Source organism: Ptychodera flava, chromosome 5 (assembly GCF_041260155.1).
Source record: "Ptychodera flava strain L36383 chromosome 5, AS_Pfla_20210202, whole genome shotgun sequence".
Taxonomy (NCBI): domain Eukaryota; kingdom Metazoa; phylum Hemichordata; class Enteropneusta; family Ptychoderidae; genus Ptychodera; species Ptychodera flava.
The window spans coordinates 10,636,890-10,657,822 of NC_091932.1; the positions used below are offsets into that span (position 1 = coordinate 10,636,890).

Consider the following 20,933-nt stretch of genomic DNA (forward strand, 5'->3'; position numbering starts at 1 on the left):
TCAACCACAGAACATACATGACTGTTGTACTACATTATACACAGAATGAAAACAATATAAACTGCTGCAGCACATGAAAACATTAGACTTATTTGAAAAAAACCCAGTAGACTGGAAGGTTGAAAACGGAGAGACTTTTATGCAGAGCTTTACTTACTTGGGCAAGGATCATCTCCGCAACGTCTTGCATCTCTGTCACCACCCTGACCTGATGTGGAGAAACAAAAGATCAAAGTGTCATATGATAGTAAACACGACGCCTTTCATCAAGAAGTATAGGACAAGTTTGTTCTACAATATGTTTACATGCACATGTACAATAGAGTGATGAAATTGTGAGTGTTACTGTTGGTAATTAATTACGTAGAAATCTTAATTTGTCCCATATTTGTCCCACAGTAACTCCAGTTAACAGCACAGAAGCTGTAACTTTTTCATTTTATTTTGGCGAGTGAATTTCTTGTTGTACTCCCTACAGCATGTTGAGATGCACAGTATTCAGCCAGTCAACTCAGCCGTAAATGTGTAGACTTCACAGGTATTGTTGACAATTCTTGCAAATGTAAGCAATAACAGTCCACCTTAAAAGTATACACATTCAGCTGAACAGTGGGTGTTTCAATATGCTTTGGAGAGTTCATGATCTGTAGAACAAGGACTCACAGTTGACATGGAAACAAAACTTTGGGAAATAATCAAAACATACGGCTACTGCCCCTTCAAATAAATGCAGCATATAACATCTCCAGAAAACACAAAGAAAAGTTTTGCATCCGGGTTACCAGTCCCACTAATTTTTCATGTTCTAGTAAATCATAATCCAACACTTTCTTAGTGCACATACAGTGAATTCCCTTGATTGAATGCATGATCGAGGCACAACGGCTTCTGACAGACAGACAGACAGACAGACAGAAATTCATGAGATACACAGATATCTCATAGTATTTGCAATTACCACACACGCTCTCATGACTTACTTAGAATGTCTGCATTGTCAATCACTGCTACATGTACATACACTGCAAATCAGAAATGGGCTAAACCAGTGTTGTAAGTTATAGAATGATGTATACGGTAATTAGAAACAACTCCTTTTCATTTTTTGGCCTTACACTTTCAAATGAATTCATTAGAGAAAAGTAAGATGACTTACTCATGTATAACAATTTTGCCAACTTCGCATCAAAGAAACGATAGAATATGGTCAAATCACTCACGGCTGCCCCTGATATGTAATTATTACTATTTGAAAGCAAATTATGTGAACAGCCAACAATAAAATAATCGTTCGATGCCGATTGTTGGTGACTGCTTCCACTGTGAAGGTAGCTATCAAGCTCTCCGTCTACGTAGAGATCGACTCCATAATCATTCTTGAATACTACAGTGACCTGAAACCACTCATCATCTGGGAAACTTGTTGATGAAGTGTGGATATATTTCCCATCGGATGCAGCACGGACCATCACTTTTAACGTGTAGACATTATTGGAAAGGCGATAGCTTAGAGATATTCCTTTGCTGGCTGCAGCACTGGAGAAAATAAATTGTTCAGCTGCTGACGACACATCAGCATGAGCAACCTTCACCCAGACAGAGATAGTCAAGCCATGTAAACATTCTTGAGGTTTAGCCAGACACATCTTTTCAAATTCACCCATGTCCAGATAGTAGTCTGCAGCAAACAGTAGGGCACACTGCTGGCTTGCTGAAGACCTGGCATCAGTCAGTGGAAATGTTTGTGACATGGTGCCGAAGACATTTCCAACATTTGGGTAGACAGTGTTTGATACACATGCATTCTGGCAGCTATGATGATCAGTCTCTTCCTTGTAACACTTCCCACTCAGGTCCCAGTGGAAAGTTGGCTCCAACTCTGAAAAAATAAAAAAACAAACAAAAAGCGTATTCATGACAAAATCACAGAATTTATGGAATAAAGAGTTTCATGAACACCTTTCTTTATAAACCTACACATTATCAATAATTTAACCTTTCCTGTTTCCTGACCAGTTTGTGGCCAGTACATCCAAACTTTGCAGTACTTGAAAAAGAGATGTGCAAATAATTGCTAATGTTAAACAGGAGTAATGAAACATGGTCTAAACTTGTTAGCTAATTCACCACTGGCACCAGTGACATGTATCCGGTATTTTGTTTGCATTGGGACATATTCAACACATATGGGGTCTACCTAAGCTACATTGTACTTGTATACGAATGTTAAAAAGCAATCTGAAGAGAGGTTATCGAGTTTTACCATTTTTACATTTTTTCTGTTCAATTACAAATTTTTGGTAATGCTCATTTTTGTACAAATTTGTACAAACCACTATGGCCCGCGGTAACAGAATTTCAGCAATTTTCAGCAAATTGCACCTGTACACCAAATACTAATATGGAACATGTATGTGCTGTGGTTTTCAAGCTTTTGAATCGGACAGACATATGCACATACATGGATACATGTACATACATACAAACCATACATACAGACAGACGGAAATACAGACTGACCATATGCTCTCTTTGGTCTATACTGTACATACTATACCAAATGTGAGCTAAAAATCATGGTTAAAGGATTTGTGCAAAGATATTGTATTGCTCAGATAAGGTATGTTGTTGCTGTCAGTTTGAAGTTAATATTTTTCTAATTTTTAAAACAAGACCAAAAATAACCATGACAGACTCAATTTGCACAATAAATCAAGACATTCTGTCGTGTGTAAGAAGTGGTAATCATAAGTAATCAAAAAACCCCTAAAAAATACTTTTTGAAACTTACGAGTTCTGTCTTCTCTCATCCAATACCATATGATACCAGGGCTGCTCTGTTCAGAGGACATCCATGGAGCTGGATCGAATGATGTGGAATCGCAGTCGCATACAACTGTGCCCCAGTTGCTGTTATCATTTGTCTGTTTAGCCACTAGTAGCTTGTCATCGTTTGTTTGAATGTAGGGCATGATATGTCGCAGTGTATTTGAAGAACTTGACCAGTCACTAAACCTCTCTACGATTACACTTTCTTGGGAGTCGTCGTCTTCTACATTGAATGAAAATGATGACGGTACTTCCCAAACGCCACCATACAGTCCAAATGTGTTGGCTTCCAGACGGTACTACAAAAAAATTGATAATACAGGTCTATGATATGCAAGGAATATTTTCTATGATCAACGATAAGGCAAGATTTTCATTGACATAACTAGCACTTGAAAAGATGTTGTCTACTTGGGCAGATTCTGTGAAAATCAAGCAATTCTGAAAAAACACATACTGAAGTGAACAGGCTCTACGTCAATGTGCTTCATGATTAGGCATTTTCTAAAAGATTAGATTCCAGATTCCTAGAAAATTACCCATTAATGTTGTAGTCAATATAAACAATGTTATGCTGTTGTGACAAATCAAGGTAATTACCATCATTATCACTATTTTCATTATCACCATCAGCAGCATAATCCTTATCATCAGTTGGCATTATAATCATCATCATCATCATCATTATCATCATCATCATCATCATCATCATCATTAACATCATTATCACCATCATCATCATTAACATAATCATTAACATTAACATCATCATCATCATCATCATATTCATTAACATCATTATCATCATCACCATAAACATCATCATCATTATCATCATTAACATCATTAACATCATCATCATCATAAACGTAATCGTCATCACCACTATTTTCATAAGTAAACTTTGACTGCCAATTACCTTCATTGTTGTTCCATTTCCTGTTGCTGCAATTTCATCGGCATACACCAACACGGAATAATCATCTGAGATTGAAGGTGTCCCTACATTCCTTTCCTGGACATTGGATGAATCCCAACCACTTGCTTCTGATGCTGTGACAAGAAGAGTCCAACCGCCACCATTCCTGGTCATGTCGCAGTACACTGGACCACTGTACGAGGGGATGCTGATGTCATAGGCGCCGTCAGATGGAGACTGACCACGTGCCTTCATAATCTTGTAATGGACATTACAAGAATGGTATTCTAAAAATATAATGAAAGCAGAGTTAATTATAATTTAATGATCACTAACAGCAGGTGTCAGAAATGGACAATGTCTTGGTGTATGGTTCGTACATGTATTTAAAATGTTCATCCCCAATCTATGTAAAAAGGTCCATAACCACCATTGATAACAATAAGGATGGGCCAAACCATAGCGGTGAAAAGGGTAAGTATTCAAAATTCAAAAACACAAATAACTGAAGAACAAAGCACAAGGCACAGTCAAGACCCGGAAAGAAAGATGCTTGGTGGTTTGGTCAAAAACCAAGAAATAAATCACATGTTTCAAACAGAGGGAGCACATCCTGCCAACCATTGTGATAGTGTATTGACCTATGACTCTCAGCAGCAGTCGGTCTCACATATGATTCTTCAACATTTATTTAGAAAATATATGGTAGTGAAGTATGAAAACAAAGGACAATAAATAATAAAATACATAGAGAAATACAAGCACTTTGTACACTAGGTAACGTTTGCAGCTTCTGCAAAACTGAATAAAATGCCACTAACTGTAAACAATTACAAGGGAAAAAACTTAACATGTACCTAGTTCATAGTAGTCGAAAGAGATCTCTGCTGCAGCTATTGCTGTCAAAGACATAGAAAGACTGGTAGCACTGTCTTCACTCAATATACAGTCCTGGCTCTCTGTGCTGTACTCAAAGGATGAACAGTTCATGGTGGTTTCAAAGAGACAAAGAGAGCTACACTCTTCAACTGTTGTGACGTTTGTATAGGTTATGTCATCATATCCCTGCAGATGATGGCCTTCTGTGACAGCAAAGTACTGCACTGGATCACCTGTTTGTACCAAGTAAAATGAATACATTATCTTACTATTCAGTCAAACTCTGCATTCCTTCTGAAGAGAGTCAAATCAACATGAAATAATTTACAACTTCAGAGATTCAGTACCAACATTTTTCAAGTTTCTTTGGTCTGCAGATCTGGCAATCATTATTTCCAACTATTACAAGGATTACACTTACAAAACATACCTTACCAATACAACAGTTTTGATCATTTATCTGTGTTTATAAAACATATGAATAAGATGATTGGTTGATTGCATATTAAAGACATATTATGGGATATCGATTCTCAGACAGCATCATTTAATTTCTTTTATTCTTCACTGTTTTGTCTTTAGCAATTATGGACCAAAAACAATATCATGTCTCATTCTTTTCTCTCCATGTTCACTGAAGTGGGCAATTTCTGCCCCATTCATCAAAATTAGGGGGCAAACTTGACACTTGAGGGGGCAGTATTTTTATATTCTATCAAAACCTGAACATAAAATGGCACTAGTATCCATGGAGACCGAAGCACAACTATGTCCTTTACTGTGTTTTCTTTTCGATGCGTACACTCCACGTTATGCACGTCACCAAAATTGAATGACAGGCGATATTTTGTCTTTTCCGCGAGAATATTCAGAATAGAAATAACAGCAAATTCACAGTTCACTACACTATGCGTTTGAGTCACCATCATATGGGCGTATTTGCTTGTTGTGTTTTGTGCGCGATTTTCGCGCAGTCAGTAACTTTTAAAGGGCAGAAAACGGCTCGAAATGCGCAATTTGCGCAATCGCGCAGTCGAGAGAAAACCCTCATGTCTCATTCTTGCACTTATAATACACAATTTAGAACCATCAAAAACAAGTTATTAAGAAACATATACTGAGTCCAAGATATGACAAAAGTAAGATATTTTATTTTTACCTAGGCTGTCAATGAATTCATTGCTCTGACAACGGATTGCACCATGGTCAGGGGTAGGATTGGTACATGTTCTTGTCCTTTGCTGGATACCAGAGCCTTCACAAGTGACAGTACATTCTGCCCAGGATCCCCACTCACTCCAACCACCAACAACTATATGAAAAACAATGTTACAAAATTACAGAATGCAAAGTATCTTGACAGACTTCTGATGATATATAAGTCAGTATTTCTTCAGAGTTTAAAGTGAAAATACAGAATATTCTCATTTGGTTTTTTTATAATTTTTTTAAATGATCATTTTCTCTCTATGTGGATGAGATAAGGATGTCATCCATAATAGAATGTTGTTATCCAGTAGAATATATGCCTATTTAGAAATAAAATTCATACAATTTAACATTCAAATGTAAACAATTCATATGGTGTCATGCTCAGATTTTGTTTTTTGGCTGAAATCTGAGTGTGAATCTTGTAAGACTTTCTCACATTTACCAAGCTGATTCATGAGACAACTTCTAAGAGATGTCACAGTGCCACCAGTGAAGCTGCAGCACTAAAAGTTTGCCAGCCCAAAGTTTACAACTGTTCTATCTAGATATTTGCAGATGTGGAAATTAGATATTAGATCACAGAATTATCTTTCAGCAAACTTTGTCTTCTACGTTAACAGAAGTGCATATCAGATAATTAATTTCACAATTTGATATTGGTTTTTAACTGAATTACTGATTACCTGGTTGGTATGTCCCATACAACTCAACTCTCATGTTGATATCATCTTTCCAGCTCTGTGGCTTAATTTTGACATATCTAACATCAAGGACTGGGTCAAGGCTATGCCTGACCACAGTGTCACTATCAAAGTTGGCTTGAAAGAGCTGAAATTGAAAAAAAAGTATAATTTTATCATTATAATTACATATTCTGAAAAGAATTTTGATTGTTGATGCCTGAATACAACTGATCCTGTCATATTAGAAACACTGACTTAACAATTCATTCTTCTCAGTAACAAGTGAGAATCTCACTTGTTGATGAGATGTATGAATTACTGAATCAGGTATCTCTTTTAAAGGCATGCTGTTTCAAATTTCCTCTGTACGAAAGCATTTACTGTTAAGAGTAAAGCTGTAAATATTGATTGGGTTTCACACTGCGACAGATGTTATTATTGTTATTTTTTTCTAAATCTTATAGATGCATACACTGTCTCTCAGTGCTCTTTACAAGACTAAAAGAAATCCGTAAAAGAACAAAGAAATGTCACACTATCAAGAAAAGTGGACAAAACATACTCTTAGTAGTCCTTAAAGGAATATGTCTTTTTCATGATGTTCACAAGAATCGGCTCAGTGATTATTATGGATATTAACAGGAAGTAGTAGGTCAAGCTATAGAGAAGATAACTCATAATTATATCTTGTCATGAATGCTGGAGCAGCATTTTATAGGTTTTAGAGAGATGATTTCTCTATAGCTTTATTTGCACCTTTTTCTTTGGCTTGCAATTTCTAAATTGAAGATGATCTGTGTAGATTTTGTTTGTTTTTTTTGGATTCATCAAGTTTTCAGTTTGCAAATACTTGACCTAATCTTACCTTGACAGAGCTCCCTTCAGTATAATTATACCAATCAACTCCATCAGAGCTGTACAGAAGATGATACGAAGTTACGTACTTATCAGCATTGGCTCTGCCACTTGTGGCGACTCCCTTCAAAGTGGCGGGGTTCTCAAGGTCAATTGAGATCCAGTCTTCCGTATCAGAGTCACTGGGACACCAGGCTTGGTCACCATCAGAAAGGTAAAGCCTAGCTTCTGAGCCATCATTGCCGCCACCGGATGCAGTCTGAGAGACTCTTATCTGAGAATCCGAGATATCCCCAGTGCCCATTCCCAGTGCACCATCCTCGATATCTGTTCAGTTGAGACCAAAAAAAAAATATTAAGAAAACACTATAAAAAGAAACAAAACAAAGTGAGAGTTGCATTGCAGTGTCAAAACAAAATAAGACAAATTGAGGAGGACTGCATAATGGGAAGGTAGCACTGCTTTTAGATCAGTTTTGTAATTGTATATAAAAATGCTGTACAGTAGAAATGTGCAATGACTGACACACAGAAAAGTTATCTAATGAATTGGCAATGGTAAATAATTGTATATAAAAATGCTGTACTGTAGAAATGTGCAATGACTGACACACGGAAAAGTTATCTAATGAATTGGCAATGGTAAATACAGTGTCACATCTGTGTGTGGATTTCTTGGAAGTTCTCTCATGCTATACCATGAAATTCACTGCATTCACTGAGTACGTTGTATGTTTTGATTTGGGGATCGAGTGCTGGTTATTCTACCGATACTGGTGTGCTACAAAACCTAGAAACTTTGCTTTTTACCTCGTATGTAGCAGTACGCATCATAGGTGTTCGATGTAGCCACGTATCCCCAATTCTGTATTCCGGCAGAAGATCCACACCCTGACTGGGCATATTGCAGCGGGTATCGAACACTAGCATCAGAAAGCCAACCAGCCGCACAAACATGCAGACCAGTTTCCCAGGCAGCGTAGAGTTCATCATAGGTTGCTAACTCGGCACCATACTTCTTACATTCAGTGGCAGCATCACTGTAAGTGAGTGAGTATGTTCCGGAAGATCCACTCACATGGAAGGCCAATTCACCTGGAATAAAAATTGACATGACTCAACAGATATGTTCAAAATTTCACTGATGAAACTCAAAAGATGTGGCTAGATTCCCTGCAGCAAAATGGAACTCATGAAGACAAAATATTCACACACTTAGCCCTATAGAGCTCATTTGCTATCCAAGGGATTGCTTATAGAATGCATCATGGGTAAAATTTGTCCATTCAGGAGTATGATGTTTGGTTAGCTAGGAATTCTCAAGGTTTGTTATTTCAATGCAATTTCCTTGGATTAAGCATTTTCGGTATATTTTTAAGTACCAATTTGTGATATAACTAGTTACGTTCCTGTTTACAAGCAATAACTTGAGTGTTTACATGTGCTGCATATGTAAGTACACTTGATGTTCTCTTCCGACCACCCCCCTCCACCCCGACACCTTCTATATATTAATTTCAACCATCTCTCACCCTCTTCAAAATGCAAGGTATATGACAAGTATTTGCCTGGACTTTATGGTATCAGACTGCTGTCTTTTTCCACAGCTTGGAAAAAAAAACCCAGGGTGATGGCCAATATATATAACAATAAATGATAAACATATTGTTTTATTGTGAAAATTGTTCTTAATTATGATCATTTACCTATGAATAAATTGTTCTGAAAAACAGAGGGATATGGTCCACCCTAAAAATCTCTGTGTTCAGAACACAGGGTATACATGTATAAACCATGAAACAACCAAGGAAATCATGATGTGGTAACTATTCTAAAATGACTACTTTCTAAAAAGTAATTTGACTTTATTACGCTATTCCTCCATAGAGATCCTTTTTTATGCTAGACACTCTCATAATTGGATTACACAATTAACCCTGTGAGTGCTGTAATTTTTTCCCATCAAAATTTTACAGCCACATTTTACCAATTTTTTATGAATTTTTCTGAAATTATTTGATAATTTTGTACCGAATGGACATCATATTTCATTGGCTAAAGTTTTTTATCAAAATTTTGGTAAAAATCTGTGCAAAATTGACCAGGGTATACTTTGTAAAGGAGACAAAAATTGACATTGGCGCTCAAAGGGTCAATGCCTACTCACCTACAGTCACCTCCACTTCGCACAATGTAATTGCTGTTGTAGTGTTGATGGTTTGTATGCTGACATATCGACCTGGAATGGGCTCTACACATTCCACTGTCATTGTGGCAGAAGCCGATTCCACAATGTCCCCACAACGGAAATTCTCAGTGTGATCCCAGTTCATACCAACTCGCACTTCCATGTTGTCCAGTCTGGACACTGCAGGGAAAATGGATCACTTGCAATTAAGGTTTGACTTGGACAGGTACCGATATGTGTACTCTGATCTGAGAATCTGAACACAATATTCCAGTATGCCATAATCTTAGGGGTTCAATGCTGTATTGGATCAAGAGCGACCATGGTACCATGTTGTCTGGTTTAATCCAGCAAGGGATCAATGCCGTCTTGCTGACTGATAATAATAAAATGTAGCAATAAGCACATCTGCCGTGACCTGCCCTCCCTCAAGCTCATTTAAAAACCACCATTTGAAACAGCAAAGCTATATCCGGTGAGTGGTAATTGATCAAAGGTAAATGGATTTTAGAGCTAAAAGTGATCACAAAAAATGCGTACAGGGCTTGCAACACATTTATCTAACATGGTTTACATGCAAAGAGCTATGTCACTGTTATGCAGAACTTTAACATTTACATTTGAATGATAGTTTGTTTGATCAAGAAATTCCTTGATGGTCCCTATAAGAATAATAAGAAAACCTAAATAAAGCATTTAATTGTAAGTATCCTTTGATGATAGGCATTATAAATCAATTTACTAAATTCATTGGTTTCCATGTTTTTCAAAATGACAGTTTAAGGTAGCTACATACCTTATAGACACTCAGATTTTTATTGTTTTCTCAGTTATAGAAGTCCAAAACCCTAATAAAGTATATATTTTCTGAAAGCCCTGATATTGGGAAATCCAACTGTGCAAGTACATAGTTATTATTTGCATAATAGTCACGTGACAAGCGTTTTACTGAACCTTCCAAAATTTGGTTTTCCCTCCCTTTAACCGACACGATGCATGATTTCCGGTTGAAATTTGTGCATTAACAAGCTTTGGTAATACCCTTCACATACGTGTCTGGGAATTCCTTTATTTGCCTTTGTCTTTTTGTTATGCACTATTAAAGGTGTAAGACTAAGGTACTTTTCAGGGAATCGTGTAATTGTTGCACCATATAATTTGAATGGAGTCTCTGAGAAAAAATTGCAGACACGAATAAAATGCTTATCACGTGACTATTATGCAAATAATGACCGTGTGTACTGTGCACTGTCAGATTTCCCAATATCAGGGCTTTCAGAAAATATATACTTTATTGGGGGTTTGGACTTTCATAACTGAGAAACAAATGAAAATCTGAAAGTGTCTATAAGGTATGTAGCTACCTTAAAATACACAAACTGGAAACATCTTGAGATCAAACTGATTGCTAGACTACGGCAGTGGAAGGATTGCCTTTCACTGGTCATTTCAAAATGACAACAGAGTCTGCTCAGAGAAGAAAAAGGTACACTTCTGTTAGCATACTTACTGTGCGTGTCTCGATTTACGACATAGACAGAGGATACAGGAAAAGCGCCACCAAGGTCCACTTTCCACCAGGGTTGGTTTTCAGATGATGTGTGTGTACATGAGCCTTCAGAATAACTTGCAGTTGCATCGCCATCCACTGCTGTACTGGACAAACCTTGATCACTGTAAGCATCTGAACTCTGCCATGTGTCCTTACCAAGGGCAACATTGATATCTGCCAAAATGAGGAATGGAAGCATTATATATCGGCACAATCAATCCTTCCAGTAGCCCTTCCAGCAACACCTGCATGCATTTACCTGAACTGTGTGTTGGTTTTTTTTCAAGGTTGCTTGCAAAAAAAAAAAACTCGGTACAAAAATTAGCACTGTGCAAAGCAAGGTACACTATGTTCCTATCTAAACTAGGTGCATTGGCCTTTTTTTCAAGGTTGCTTGCAAAAAAAATTGAGTACAAAATTTGGCACTGTGCAATGCAAGGCACGCTATGTTTGTATTTGTTGAATCCAAAATATGCAGAGTCCAGTTCTGAACAGTGAACCTATTTGTCAGTATCTTGGTGTGTTTATACTACAGCTGCATGTACACTTTCCCTATTTTTTTGTCATATCAGCATTTGGATCTTGTGAGGATGAAAACAAAGGAGAATGAAAGAATGAAATTTCAAAAAAACAACCATTGCACCATTTTAATACAAGACCTAGGAGAGAAATCTGTCGATAAGTTGTCAAGTCAGTGCAGTACAGTTGTAACTACAAAGTTCACCGTTTGGACAGGGGTACCAGAAAAAGGTCAATTTTTTAACACTGAAATCCACCAACATCAAATCCAATATCAAAATGTCAGTTCCAAGCTTTTAGCACTGATAGGATAAAATGCCTCAAGCCTTTTTCAGCCGTATGACAGAATTTGTCCGTGTATTTACAAACAATCGTTCTTCATGTTAATATCAAAGACACCAATTTCCCTCATACAATTATCCATGCTGTGAATTTGTTCTTTCTGCATTCATCACATGTCCAATCTACAAATTGATCTAATTTTTGTTACATTGGCATACAAACTCAGTTTTTCCTTCTACACACTGATGTTCAGCCAAAGACCCATTATTTCCCACTCACTGTCATATATCAAACTTTTACCAAACTACTCTAGGGGACAACCATGTAGCTTGTTTACAGCGTAAAATACATGTATGTTTCTGTTGTTTACATTGTTTACATTTGAATCCTAGTCAAAACTAGTATTCAATGAATTGTCGACAATAACAATGCAGTTTACGCATGCATGTACAGACTAAGTTGAACACTGCATATCTCAACATGCTTTGGGGAGTGGAACAAAAAATAGCGTCAATGACACTGTAGCTCCCATCCCGGACTATTTAGTGTTTGTTCTCTGGTCAGATATTTGAACATGTGTGAAAGGGATAAAGTGCATGAAGTGAAAATACTTAAATGAAATGTACTGGAGACAGTGAAATATGTTTAATGTAATTATTCAGAATATAAAATGGAAAAAATACAGAATTAGATATATCGAATACTGTGATACAACCATTAACTCAACAAGTCATTTACAATGACATAGTCCCCACTTGTAATAGGAGTATTAGTCTTGATGGGGCAGGAAAATGTGGTTATTAAGAAGTATCACTGGAGTGTATATGTTGAGATCTATGGGCACATAGGTCTATGTCGTTGTTCCCAATTTGAAACACATGAGGCATGTCTAAGTTATGGTTCTAAATCAGGAAAAAAGATCAGACCTCTAGCAGTATTGGCCAGCCAAGAAATACATATGCGCATTAAAATGAGGTACAAGATGTGACATCTTAAGGTCTAATATCCTATCAAAATTGGAGGGTATAGAACTTGTGGTTACTGAAATATGCATATATGTATAATCAAGGTCAAAGGTCATCGAGGTCACATGACATTTTGAAAAAAAAAATTATATTGCTAATTAATCCCTATATGCCAAAAAATCAGATCTCTAGCTCTATTCGCTTGCCCAGAATTAGATGTGTACATAATTAATGAGGTAAAGCGTGTGTTGTCATAGGTCTCCCATCCTACTAAATACAAAGGACATAGCACTTGTGGTTACTTATTTATTGACATAAACATATATTTTAGGTAAAAGGTCATCGAGGTCACATGACATTTGGTCAAAAATTTCTCTCCTATAGTTATCCCTATATACCAAAAATCAGACATCCAGCACTATTGGCTCGCTCAGAATGAGATATGCGCATAATTATTGACGTACAGTATGTGGCGTCATAAGGTGTCCAATCATACCATACATGAAGGGTAAAGCACTCGTGGTTACCGAGTTATGGAAAAATATGTATATTTCAGGTCAAAGGTCACCGAGGTCACGTGACATTTTGTCAAAAAAATGTTTTTCTAAGTTATCCCTATATACCGAAAATCAGACCTCTAGCTCTATTGGCTTGCTCAAAATTAGATATGCACATAATTAATGAGGTACAATATGTGGTGTCATAAGGTGTCCCATCATACCATACATGAAGGCTGTAGCACTTGTGGTTACTGAGTTATGGACAAATATGTATATTTGAGGTCAAAGGTCACCGAGGTCACGTGACATTTTGTCAAAAAAATTGTTTTGCTAAGTTATCCCTATATACCAAAAATCAGACCTCTAGCTCTATTGGCTCGCTCAAAATTAGATATGCGCATAATTAATGAGGTACAATATGTGGCGTCATAAGGTGTCCCATCATACCATACATGAAGGCTGTAGCACTTGTGGTTACTGAGTTATGGAAAAATATGTATATTTGAGGTCAAAGGTCACCGAGGTCACGTGACATTTTGTCAAAAAAATTGTTTTGCTAAGTTATCCCTATATACCAAAAATCAGACCTCTAGCTCTATTGGCTCGCTCAAATTAGATATGTGCATAATTAATTAGGTACAATATGTGGCGTCATAAGGTGTCCCATCATACCATACATGAAGGCTGTAGCACTTGTGGTTACTGAGTTATGGACAAATATGTATATTTGAGATCAAAGGTCATCAAGGTCACATGACATTTTGTCAAAATATCCGAGATATATGCGTGAACGGATGGACTCACGGATGGACGAACAGACGGACATGACCCAATCTATAAGCTCACTGGACTTCAGCCGTGGGGACTAAAAATTGTGTCACTGCATCCGTTTTGCAATATGAATACGATGAGAAACTAAATTTTTATTTTTCGTGGCCTTATACATGGGAGTCTATGGAGATCTGCCTTATACATGGGAGTCTATGGACGTGTAAACTAAAAATATGCAAATTTCACCACGATTTGCCCAAATTTGGGAAAGGTCACTCCTATGCACTTCCATACCAAGTTTCAAATCAATCGGACTTGTGGTTTCAGAGCAGGAGATTTTTTGACCAAAAATGGGAGAAAATTACAAAAAAATTCATGAAAAATAGCAAGTCCAAGATACTGACCCAAGATGTGCACAATCATTTCATGTCAGCCCAAAGTACTTACATGCTAATTTTCATGTAATCTGCTCAGTGGTTATAGAGTTTTTTCAATTTTGACTGTTTTTACATTTTTTCACTTAATTTGCATATTTTTTGCAATGACAACTTCATTTGAACAAAATCTCATCTACAGCCCATCATCCATGTACACACCAAATATCAAGATGAAATGTACAGCGGTTTTGGAGTTTTTGATGTTGACGGACAGACATACAGACATACAGACATACAGACATACAGACATACAGACGTACAGACATACAGACATACAGACATACATACATACAGACATTTCCCTAGCCTATAAGAATAGCTTCCATTGCCATATATACATATGGCTATGGGAGCTAAAAAACTGCAGCATACACTAAACATAGGGCCAAAGTCCCTGAAGCTACTATAGACATGGATACAAAATTAAGTATTTCCTGACTGTATGAAATTATCTCACTAAGGTCATCCTAGGGACATGTAAACCAAATATTAAAGCTGTCTGACCAGCGGTTTTGAAAAAACAAGCGACTCAACAGTTGACAGAGCTCTGCTGTGTTATGTAGAGAATAACCTTTTGTGACACATGTATTGATGAAGAAGGTGGATATCTTTGATAGCTCATTTCAGGATGGCCTGACCAAAAATGGAAAAAAATTCCGTAAAAATACAGATTTGCATATTTCATCAGACTATATTAGTCTATAACAGAAAATAAACGAGAGTTACCGGTAATTACATTCTAATTAAAGTAAACAAGACTTGCTTAAATCAAGATTTACATCATAAAAAAACAGCATATCTGTCAGGTTATAAAGAATCTTGAGCTGGTTATCTTTTAATATCAGTATTTCCATCCTATTAACCAAGCACATTTTAACTTTCAAATTAACATTGTAAGTAAGTTCTCTTGAATAAGTTGAGACTGTACGAACTCAGAGAAAGCATACTGAAGAGACAAATGTTTGAAACTTAAGAAGTTCAAGGTCATCAAAAGCATTATACGGAATCATGTTACACTTTCATTGCACTGTTTACACAGATTGCAAAATTGCTATAAATAGCACATGAGGAATCTTACAGCCCAGCTTTACCATAAAAACCCTTCACTTTGACAACTCTTTTAATTGACCACTCTATTTTTTTCCTCAAAAGTAATCTTATTTTATCCTTACCAAGTCAACCATAAATGGAAATTAGAACTTTCTCTATCTCTATTTATTTGACCACCCTATCATGACAAACTTTTATGAGCAATTTCTTTTAGATAACATAAATGGTGGTTCAGAATATATCAGACTTGGGATTCAGGAAAGTTGCCTTTACATGTTTTAATCCTCAATTCACTATGAACTGTCAAAAAAGTTGAACTTTCTGATAATTCCACACTAAAATAGGCTTTGATGATTCCTAATTAATTCAATTATTTAAAATCATATTAATTATTTTTTCTGGGTGAATTGATAGGGTTTATACAGTACAAGAATTACATACAATGTAAGTCAAACTTTGACCAAAAATGACAAAAAATTCCTTAAAAATACACATTTGCATATTTCATCACAAGTTGAACAAATCTAAGTTGGGTATCCCTAGGGACCTGTATACCAAATAACAAAGCTGTCTGACCAGCGGTTATGAAGAAGAAGATTTTTTACCAAAAACACCTTTTTTGGCATTAATTTGCCTATTTTCAACAATATCAAAAATTAAAAAAAAACAGTTTCTCAAAATCATATTTTTCATCTACACAACAAATATCAAATCAGTAAGTACTGCGGTTCTCAAGATATTTGAGTGGACGGACGCCTCACAAACGGACATACATACATACATACATACATACATACATACATACATACATACATACAGACTGACGACGGACGCCGGACGGACACCCATCCCGATAGCTTCTATAGACTATAGTCTATTTGAGTGGACGGACGCCTCACAAACGGACATACATACATACATATATACATACATACATACATACATACATACAGACTGACGACGGACGCCGGACGACACCCATCCCGATAGCTTCTATAGACTATAGTCTATAGTAGCTAAAAACAGAAAATAGTCAAAAAATCAGAGAAAGTTAAAGTTAGCCTTTTACCTCAATCAACTGGTTGTTTCACATACCTGTGTTGACCTGATGACCCATTGTATATTGACCCATGTACCGGTACAGGTCATGTGTTATATATTTCACCATCAGGCTACTGACCCTGATATCATCTTCACATTCACCTCCTTTCACTCTGTCAGTGGTTCAATAATTCACAGATACTCACCTCTACAACTAACGCTGGAGTCACAGGCCTCCCTCTCTGTATCGTCACCGACGCAGTCATCACCATCATACTGGGGTGTTGGATTGTCACATAAGCGTTGCTTGTATTGCACACCTCCTGTGCCACAACTAATGGAACAGTCGCTCCAAGATCCCCAACTCCCCCAACCTCCATTGACTAGAAAAAAAACAGTATAATTGAATGATCATTAATATAAAATATCAAATGTATAGACTTGAACACTAACAGACTTTTGAAAACTGTAATTCCTTAATATAACATGAGATGTCAAATTCTGATAAATGACAGGTTGGTTATTTCTTACTGAAGACAGTGACAGCAAAGAAAAACTTGTTATCTTTCAGTGATTTTAGAAGCAAAGTGTTGTCAAATTAAAATATGCACCTATCAGCGAGGAACAAAAGGACTTTTAACTTTTTTGTATAAATATACTTCACTTGTTGCAGTTTTATACCTCTTTGCAGTGGTTTGTCCTGCCAAATTAAAGTTGCAATTGTTTTGGAGATTTTGGGTATAGTTGTTTTAGATGAACGATATTTTAACACAAACAATCCAATTACGTTGTTCATGCCTCGAAAGTAGAAGATTTAAACTTTTCTCAATCTTTCCTCAATAAAATTTTCAACCGTTCAAGAATCACATCAAGAATAAAATTCAGGGGTCATCATGGAAAGTTTGGAAATTGAGAAACAAATTACCTAACATTTACCGATATCTTAAATTCAAGATGGCTACCATCCTTGTGTGAACTAAATGGGGAAAATATAATTTTTACGATTTTCAAAAAAAAACTAAAAAGGAGAATATTGTTCTTACTCCAAGAGCCTTAAAAATTAGCTCTATAAGTGATTGATTTGAAAAGATTCGTAAAAATTTGAGAGTCAAAATATCTGTCCCAGTGTTGCATTCTACCAAAACACCATTAATACAGATAAAATTTGTGAATCACATACTTGGACATGGCTGAGATCCACAGTTTTGATATTCAGTATCATCATCTGCTGCAGGACAATCACTACCGCCATTAGCAGCCGCTGGGTCATCACATGAACGCGTACGGCTTTGAGTTCCTGAACCGGCACAGGCCACTGAGCACTCTCCCCAAGATGACCAATCGCCCCACTGGCCATCAACTACAAATAGCAAAGACAGGAATCAGTGTATTGCAAGATGAAATGGTAAATTGCAGCAATAAAAATGTTTGCATGTGATACTTCTGTGTCATCCTTTACCATCAAAAAATTTACATTTCAATTGTATTGGTTCTGAATAGTATATCAGTACTTCATACCATTGCAAAACCAAATTGTTGAGAACAGACTGTCTACTGAATTTAGCATGCATTGTAGCTACCATTCATGCTACAGTTCCACTCCTTACCCATGACATATAAACTTATTTTGCACATACCAGATGGCCTTAATATTGGTGTTTGGGACTATAAGTACACATGTATGTACATACATGTGTATACATCATGATAACTCTGCTTTTAGAAAAAAAATAACTAATGTTTAAGGTAAATTCAGGTCACTTTATGAAAAACATGACACAGATTTTTGAAGTGTACTATATGTTGGCCTGGCTTTCATTTTTCCTAAAATTGACAACCAATTAAACATTCTTCAGTCGATCAAAAACAAAGATCTAATGATATGGTGTTTTTTGTTCTGTTGAGGGAAGTTTACATGAATGTATAACTTACCAGGACAGGGAGTGCTTCCACAGGATCTGGACTCAGTGTCATTGCCTGTACATTCTGCTCCACCATGAGCTGGTTCAGGGTCAGTACAGTTACGTCTTCGTTTCTCTGTACCACCATCGCAGGTTGATGAGCAAGACCCCCAATCACTCCATTCTGCCCAATTACCATCAACTGTGTTGTCATAAATGAATATCATCTGAATTATTATGAAGTTAGAGATTTATGAACATTATCCACTCTGTGAACAAATGTCATCTTGAAGTTGAACTTAATCTTTTACCTTCTAAAGGTAACAGCACAAAATGAAAACATAAAACGTTTGCTTGTCAAAGTAAAGGAATCATAAATTTACACAATCCTGTTTAAAATCGTTATCATTAAATAGGTATTCTATTTTCATTGACATTGAACTCGAATTCTTATCTGTGTGCTGTGCACTCATCCAAAAGTTTGCTCATACACCAGCAATCATCAGATAAGAGTGTAATACATGTATATAATGTGTATTTGATCATGAAGTGACCAACAAATTTCAAAGCAATACAAGATGCTAAATTTGTTCAGAAGGATATGGAGCAAAGTGCAATACATTGTATAATACTTAATAAATATTATTCAGTGTTTTTGTAAAGGACACTAAGTAGGTATGTGTTACTGTGGTTTCCCTTGGTAAATAGGTGCAATCAGATTAAATGACTGCAGAAATGTGTACTTGGGTTTCAAAACCATTTACCAATGCTCTACAAACCTAGCAAAATTACTGCTATTTGCTCAAGTATTACATGTATTTTTGTTTTAAATGTTTGCTAATCAATCATGTGGTAATTTCACTTCCATTTTGAAAGAGCATAATTTACATACCAGGACATGGATTTGTAGCGCATGTCTGTGTTTCGTTGGCAGAACCAGGGCAGTCTAGTCCTCCATACTGGGCTGGCGGGCTATCGCATTGACGAGATCGTACTTGGACATACTGTCCAGCGTTACCACAGGTGACAGGGCAGTCACTCCAGTTACCCCAGCCGCCCCATGAACCATCAACTGAACAAACAGACACCAAGAAATCATTAATAACAATGAAACTATATTGACTTGATTACATGTAAACATTTTTGCATACACTACGAAAATCATACCATAAGTTATAAGTTACATCACATTTGGGTATTTGAGAAAAACTTGGTTATACCGGTACATACACATAAAGACCATCATGGTCAAATAATTAATGCACCAAATATTGTGACCCAAAACTGATTTTTATGTGAATGGTTAAGTAATATCATGCCTTGCAATAATTTAGTTTGTCCATGACTTTACATTATCTTGTACAGTGAGTTATAATGTTCATTATCAATTTGCCATGCTAAAGTGAAAAGCAACATTCCACCTTTTCAAACACATGTTAACTTTTTCCCTGGTTTGAAAAGTATTGTCATGGGTTATGTATAATGCAATGTAAGTGTTGCTGAGATGTACTGGGATAAATTCAATGCAAAATAAGAGATAAAATCCTTACTAGGGCATGGATTGGTCCCACAAGCATCAGTTTCTGTATCATTGCCAACACACTGACTTCCTCCGCTGGAAGGTGCTGGATTGCTACAACTTCTGGTTCTGGTGTAGGTACTTCCACCACAGGACACTGGGCACTCGGTCCAATTACTCCAGTTAGTCCAGCCACCATCCACTGAAAATATTAAATTTTACTGTATGTGAAATATATATCTCTCTCTGTTCACCCTCAGCAACTAATGGTACAGCCCACTTAGTTACACAGTTAGCTGTGCTGAAGGATTGTACCAAAACACTGATATATTTTCTGAAAGCATAGATATAGGGAAACATTTTGGTCACCACAGTGTCAACATTGTTTACATAACTATCACGTGACAGGTAATTTGCATAACCTTTCAAAATCAGTTTTCCCAATGTTTTGTCTCAATACCTCAAAATATCTGACTGAAACTTTCTGGAATGCAAGCTATAACAACGCTCTTCCAAATTGTGTCTCAGATTTTTTATATCTTGCTTAGTTTTTTGGGAGCACAATTTTAAAGAAATCAACTAGGGTTAAAGTCACTGCTCAGGAAGTTTTTCTGGTATAAAAATTGTTTTAGAAGGTTTAAAAAAATTCTGAGACACACTTTGGAAGATCCTTAGGACAGCTTCCATTCGCACAAATTTTAGCCACATATCTCAAAGTATTGAAACAAAACATAGGGAAAACAGATTTTTGAAAGGTTATGCAAATTACCTGTCACGTGATAGTTATGTAAACAATGGTAACACTATGGTAACCAAAATGTTCCCTTATAT

General features: G+C 36.5%; 1 protein-coding gene across 1 annotated transcript in view; it reads right to left on the bottom strand.

Moving 5' to 3' along the window:
* LOC139132981 (uncharacterized) overlaps positions 1-18,115 on the bottom strand; it is a 61,692-nt gene extending 43,577 nt beyond the window's left edge. Inside the window, exons 1-13 of the mRNA XM_070699325.1 lie at positions 17,863-18,115; positions 16,889-17,065; positions 11,076-11,291; positions 9,545-9,745; positions 8,188-8,472; positions 7,388-7,704; positions 6,523-6,667; positions 5,787-5,939; positions 4,606-4,860; positions 3,749-4,035; positions 2,792-3,128; positions 1,157-1,879; positions 158-208 (exon numbers count right to left, since the gene is read on the bottom strand). Of these exons, the coding sequence (XP_070555426.1) occupies positions 158-208; positions 1,157-1,879; positions 2,792-3,128; positions 3,749-4,035; positions 4,606-4,860; positions 5,787-5,939; positions 6,523-6,667; positions 7,388-7,704; positions 8,188-8,472; positions 9,545-9,745; position 11,076 (2,755 nt within the window). The 5' untranslated portion in view covers positions 11,077-11,291; positions 16,889-17,065; positions 17,863-18,115. The remainder of the gene's footprint in view (positions 1-157; positions 209-1,156; positions 1,880-2,791; positions 3,129-3,748; positions 4,036-4,605; positions 4,861-5,786; positions 5,940-6,522; positions 6,668-7,387; positions 7,705-8,187; positions 8,473-9,544; positions 9,746-11,075; positions 11,292-16,888; positions 17,066-17,862) is intronic.
* Positions 18,116-20,933: the final 2,818 nt, after the last annotated feature.